This window comes from Triticum aestivum, chromosome 6B (assembly GCF_018294505.1).
Source record: "Triticum aestivum cultivar Chinese Spring chromosome 6B, IWGSC CS RefSeq v2.1, whole genome shotgun sequence".
NCBI lineage: Eukaryota > Viridiplantae > Streptophyta > Magnoliopsida > Poales > Poaceae > Triticum > Triticum aestivum.
In genome coordinates this window covers 65,042,091-65,048,417 of record NC_057810.1, presented here as the reverse complement: position 1 = coordinate 65,048,417, position 6,327 = coordinate 65,042,091, and the positions used below count along the sequence as shown (strand labels likewise).

General features: G+C 43.2%; 1 protein-coding gene across 2 annotated transcripts; it reads left to right on the top strand.

Moving 5' to 3' along the window:
• Nucleotides 1-1,250: 1,250 nt before the first annotated feature.
• LOC123133496 (uncharacterized) lies at nt 1,251-5,936 on the top strand. 2 transcript variants are annotated; one of them, XM_044552975.1, is made up of 3 exons: nt 1,252-2,492; nt 3,960-4,058; nt 5,605-5,936. In XM_044552975.1, exons 1-2 carry the CDS (start codon nt 1,346-1,348, stop codon nt 4,010-4,012), a joined length of 1,200 nt encoding a protein of 399 aa, XP_044408910.1. In that variant the 5' UTR covers nt 1,252-1,345; the 3' UTR covers nt 4,013-4,058; nt 5,605-5,936. The 2 variants fall into 2 exon arrangements, with proteins under 2 accessions (XP_044408909.1, XP_044408910.1); XM_044552974.1 differs by lacking the exon at nt 3,960-4,058 and having other exon boundaries at nt 1,251-2,492.
• Nucleotides 5,937-6,327: the final 391 nt, after the last annotated feature.

The window sequence follows — 6,327 nt, the reverse complement described above, 5'->3', positions numbered from 1 at the left end:
TAAAAACACCACTTGTGACGGTGCCAAAGAAACCAAGGAAACAAGGGTCGCCTGTGGCGCACTCCCACACGTCTGACGGGCCGTCGGGTAGAGGATGATCACCCACCCCCTAATGTTGTTTAGGCCTTCTTCAGTTGCACCCCTCCCCAAAGTGATTGGAGAGCATTTGAGGGGATTTTCACTCGTAGAGGATTTATTCCCCCTCAATCCCTGTCAACCCCCTTCAATTCTCTGTCAACCGAACAAGGCCATAGGGAAAAAGCATATATACTTCCCTTGACAATTATGTTAGGGATGCTCTACTCTGAATCTATTTTATGGCTAGTTAAAAGAGTAACAAAACAGGTAAGTACCCATGTTTTGGAGCATCTTTTCTCCTCTTGTGACACGTAAGTTGTTGACTTGATGACTAGTTAACAAATAAATAAATAAAACTATAGCTTGCTTGTTTTTCTCCAAACAAGTTTTGGAGGACCCCTTTGGCCCATGGACCACCTCATGTACGTGCTATGTCAGCAAAATCATCATTCAAAACCGGTTTAGGAGGCATTTATACAATCTTATTATTTCAAAGGCTTCGGTGGCCCACAAAAATGTCATAGATAGAGTTCTGTTTTTTACATAAACATGAGCCTTTTTTCTTACATTAAGAAGGTGAGGATGTCCTAGCACCAGTACATATGTACGGGGCCAGCAATTCATGCTCTTAATCAAGACGAAGGATACTCTATGATTGCAACCCTATTTTAGAAGACCGTCGTCGAGATTTAAGTGAGTTCGGAAAGGCTTGTGTCGTGTTTTGTAATAGGGAATCTAATGTAGTAGCATATGTGCTAGCTAGCAGGGGACGTGAAAAACCAGCCTTCGGTTTGGTTTGATTCACCCCCGGAGTTTATCGTTAAGTTTATTTTGGGCTATACAAAGAACAAATATGTGGACAAAAATTGGACCTACTATTTGCTATTATGGATCCACACGAAAAAATCCTATTGGTAGCTCACAAGTCAGTATATTATTTATTAGTAGAATTTTACAGTATGATTTTTACATTATTTTTTTCTATACACCGGGTTTCCTTTGGAATTTCTTCAATCTTCATTTTTTGGGGGGCTGGAATTTCTTCAATCGAAAGAAAAAAAGGATGCACGTTGCATTGTATACCGTGGCCCATTGTCCAGCCCAGCAGCATCTCTTCCGTCACTTTCACGGGGCGCACTTCATTTCAGTTCATCAGATCCACTCCACTTCCTCAAAAAAAATAAAATAAAAAAAATCAGATCCACTCCACCGCACCAGTGAGCAAGTAGGGCAGATCTAGAAAAAAAAAAACAGTGAGTAGGGCGAGATGAGCCGCCGCCACCGTTCGCCGACGGCGGCACCGCCGCTGGAGGACGAGAACCTCCTCTCCGAGATCCTCCTCCGCCTCCCCCCGCAGCCGTCCTCCCTCCCTCGCGCCTCGCTCGTCTCCAATCGCTGGCGCCGCATCGCCTCCGACCCCGGCTTCTCCCGCCGCTTCCGCCGCCACCACCGCCCCAACCCTCCGCTCCTCGGTTTCTTCGACATGGACGGCTGCCGCTCCTTCGTGCCTACCCTCGCCGCCCCGGATCGTTTCCCGCCGGGGCGCTTCTCCCTGCAGCGCGGCGACGACGACTGGTTCCGGTCCCTTGGAAGCCGTCATGGCCTGGTGCTAATCTTGAACAGACCCACGAACCAGTTGCTGGTCTGGGACCCCGTCACCGGCGACAAGCACTGGATTGCCGTTCCCCCGGGATTCGAGTGCGACACCGACAACCCGATCGGCGGGGCGGTGCTTCGCTCTGCCTTAGACGACCGCCACTTCCTGGTGGCCTTGGTAAGCACCACCGAGAAACAAGACCATACAAGAGCCATCGCCAGCGCTTACTTGTCGGAGACCAATACATGGAGTGATATAATCTCAACACCGCTTCCACCGGCATGCGAATCCCGCTTCCAATTGAAAGCAGAAGACTTGCCACCGGTTGAATGTCCGACCATGATTTATTCGAGCATACCTGCTGTGCTGGTTGGGGATTCCCTTTACTGGTGGCTTCGGGATAGTTCGTACAACATCCTCCAATTTGATTTGGATAGGGACAGCCTAGCCGTGATACCTCCACCGGTGGACTTGTATGACAGTCATGTCAACTTCTCGGTTATGCGGGCAGATGATGGAGGGCTTGGTTTCCTATTTGTATCAAAGTTCAGTGTTCAGTTGTGGAAGACGAAGGTCATTTGTGACTGTTTTGCTTCGTGGGTGTTGGGAAGAACAATTGAAACGGACAAGCTATTTCCGCTGGATTCAAAGGAGAGAGAGTCTCCAATGATAGTAGGATTTGCTGAGGAGAATAATGTGGCTCTCATGTGGACAGAAGGCAGTCTCTTCATGTTCCAGCTTGAGTCGTTGCAGCTCAAGAAGCTCGTGGAAACCAGAATCTCTTTCTATCACCCATTCGAAAGTGTCTATACTGCAGGTAATAGCTTGCTTTACAACCTGTGTATAACAAAAGAAAGTTAGTTTTCGATAATTGGTTGATGAAAATATGTACTGTTTATAAACTTCCATATTGAGTTAACAATTTTAAGTAGTCCCATGACACTTCTCTTTTGATGCTTGATGACATCTTCAGCATGTTGCGATGAAGCTATGAGTTCTTTTCTTATGCTTGTATGGTAGCGTTTTATGTTATAATTATGATCTGTAAAGTAGTACTCCCTCCTTATTTGAAAGGAAGGTGTGGAAAAAACACCAACCATTTTGCGCGAAAGAAGGGTATCGGAAAGGTTATTAGCGCTGGATGGACAAAACTAACCCTGCTTATCCCATTCCCCATCCTGAAAAACCGGCTTGCGTTAAATCCCCTCCCATACAAACTCCGCCCCTTTGTCTTCCTCCTGCACATGTCTCACGTAATCCGTGCGTGAGAAGCGGAGGGGTGTAAAGCGGAGGCCCACTTTTTCCTTCTTAATCTCTGCGCTCAGGGGTAAACATGGAAAGAAATAACTTGCGGTTTCCCTCCTTAATCTCGCACAAGATCTCATGCTTTTCTTTCAAATCCGGAGGGAGTATCTGTTGGTGGTATCTAATTTTCTTTATGTTATGTAGCCAGGTGGTGAATTCACTGATCTACTGCTAAGCTTCATTTCTGTAATTTGTGTGGTTCAAGTCAGACCTAGCAAATTGCTTTTATTACTTTATTATATGAAAACCAATACAATAACACAATGGATAGAGACAAAGCTCTGAGATGGCTGCCCCAGCATGGCCGGACGCTGGATTAATTCCCTGTCGCAGCCCCAGTTATGCTTTAGTTTTCTCTTTGTTTTATTTTTTCCTTTTGTGCCCTTCCCCGGACCCTGTGCAAGCTGGAGCTACGTGCACCGAGCTGCCTTTTTTTTTTCCTTTTGTGTTTCGTTTCTGTTTTATTGAGTTTCAGCGTCTTGAACTTTTGGGTCATCTTGCTGTTTCTTCTAATGCACAACGTCACACATTTGGGTGCATGTTTGAGGAAAAAAATGGATACTAAGATTGGCAAATTCTATCTGTGATAGTTGAACTAAATTTCATTGTTGCCTGTGTATTGATGTATGCGAAATAGTGCAGCTATACATGCCTTTGCTACTAATCAAGTCAGGTTATTCACTTGTGACAATCGCCGACATTGTGTTGTTCTGAAACCAGCATTAGCGCCATGCTAGTTCGTGCCTCATCACATGAATTGTATGAGGTAGCTGCAGTTTATTTCTCAAGATAAGATGAGAATATTTACCAACTCTGACAGTAGATATGGTTTTGTTTGTGTATCCCTAATGTTGTATAAATTTATTTATTTTTGTAACTCAGCTGTTGGTTATCTAAATAGTATCTTGTTGATGCCTCCTCGTATCCATTTGGCTTTTCATTGGAATGTCATTGGTTGCTTGACTTCTTATGCCTGTAGAAACAAGCATTGGTGGTGGACATGATGGAGCTGATCTCTTGCACAGCACATAAAATGATTTTCCGGTTAGATATGCTATGTGATGTACTGGTTGAGTAGGTAAGCTTATCTTTTGCATGTATGTTTAGGTATCTGAGCTATTCTTAAAAAGATGCACTGCTTCCCTTTTTACTGTAATGTAATTTCTCAAGTTCCAAATTGCAAGCAAGGACTCTTAAGAATTTCTCTACACTCTTTGCTCTGCTGATCTGTTATTTCCCACCTAGCCACCTCATATCATGCTTTGATGCCAGGCTAAATCCTGAATCTTTTCTCCAGGCCCTGCTATCTCATTCCTTCCTCAGCAGCTCTCCATTCTGTTCCCCGTGCCTTTAAATTGCTGATCTTCTACCCATCTCTACTGAATGTGCTATTTTGTTTGCCCTCACTTCCATTCAGCCTCCTTGCTTACGCTTTACCTCCTACAGTATACTCTCTAAGTTCTTGCTGGTAGTGGGTGGGCTCTTCTCCCTCTAGCCCCTCCATTGACTGGCGGCTTAGGACCATTCCTCATTCCCTATTTGTGCAAATATTGATGTCTGCTCAGAGATGAAAATGCTATTTTTTCTTAGACAGATCAGAATGCTTTCATGCTAGGTGGTTGTAACTGAACTACTAATCCTTTGTTGTGCTACCGGGATATATTTTTATTTTGCCTTTGGTCTTGCTGAATTGCCTTTAACTTCTGTTTTTTCTGTTTTTTCTGTTCATGGGTCTATCATGCCCTAGTGTGATCTGAATGTTGTCCTGTCTTCATAAGTGATTGATAACTGCCAATGCATCTGGTTTCAAATTTCTTTTTTTATGCGGACTTATAGGTGTGCCATTTCACATTTTGTGGTGTATAATTTCTTCAATTTTGGCCACTATTGATGTTTAATACTTCAATTTTGGCAGGACTAGAATCACCATAAAAATTGATTCTATCACTAATGCCGGTTTTAAAAAAAAATTCTAACACATTATTATTAAAGTAGTGGTGAATGTATCGAAACTGCTTCACACACGATACTTCTGCCCGAGCTGTGCACGACGTGCAAATCCAGTGGCTAGTGCCCTTCTCACTCATATGCATGTCCGGCTGGATTCAATCTTTGTGTGTGAATCGTTCAAAATTTGCCGTGTTCATAGCATGACTCTGAATGTATTGCTTGATGGTGTAGAGAGTAAAAAATAAAAATCATGTTGGACTGAAGGAAGTCTCAGGTATAGTAAGATGATGCATGATCCCTTGTTAGAGGCTTGTACTGCAAGAATTTGATGAAAATCAATTTGTCAGTGACTAGCCAGCCCTTGCATTCCTAAAAAGTATGCCCAAGAATTAGAAACCTGCTATCCTACTCCATGAGCCTCTACGCATAAGAGTGCTGCCAAAAACTTACAATATTAGAAGTTGAAGGTGTGCTACTACACTACATATTGCCTGTTGTTCTCTGTTTCATGTGTTGATTTTGTCCAATGATGCTGTGATGGTTTAACTCTGGAGCTTATGACACCCACAATTGTGATGGTTTGAGTCATAAAAGAGTTATGAGAATAACTCCCAATAACTTTTCCTGTATGTAGTACAATTTTTTTTTTACTGATGATATTACTTGCTCCGCAGGTATCTACATTTCCATTCTGGTGGCTGAGATGCAGAAATGGTCTGTCGAGTATAGTTCCTTCCATCTGCATGCTCGACATGGAAAACTCAACCTCTATCTAGCAGCATACAGTGTTCAGCTCTGAAGTGAACTTGCTTGCATTTTAGTTTGTGCATGCGTTTTATTACCTTCTGTGTTGTATCAGCATCGCGGGATTTTGATGTTGTACTTTGTGCGTGTGTTTGCTTGAATCTGTACCTGGTTTTGAGCTTGGTAAGCTTACTTTGGTTACTTGTGACTAATGAATGATGAATCCCATCAGTGTGACCTGGAGATGGAAGATGCTCATGTATGCTGGAATGCAACTGCCTACTGCTTCCTTTGCGATGGTGTGAAGGCTTGGGTAAGTTGGCGAACTTTTTGATGCCTCTTTGCGCTGATAGGCACCTTTGCTTTGAGATTCACAAACTTCTGCATGAGTGGTGTGATGAAGCAGAACACATTTTACAGCTGACCGAAGCAGATGACTTGCTAACTTGCTCTGTTATGTAATTTCTGGACACAATAAGCCGACTGGCATGATAAAGACACTAGGAAAATTGCCCGTGCTTTGCAACGGGGAACATGCTATTAAAACATTGTCATGGTGTGAAAACATGCATAAAAAATGAAAGGATTATACTCCCTCCGTTCCAAATTAAGTGTCTCAACTTTATACTAAATTTAATACAAAGTTGTACCAA

What these genes read in the sequence shown, in the direction of transcription:
- LOC123133496 (XM_044552974.1), top strand. Translation starts at nt 1,346, where the DNA reads ATGAGCCGCCGCCACCGTTCGCCGACGGCGGCACCGCCGCTGGAGGAC. An exon ending in CGAAAGTGTCTATACTGCAG is followed by an intron (nt 2,493 to 5,604) that starts GTAATAGCTTGC and finishes CTTGCTCCGCAG; the next exon opens with GTATCTACATTTCCATTCTG.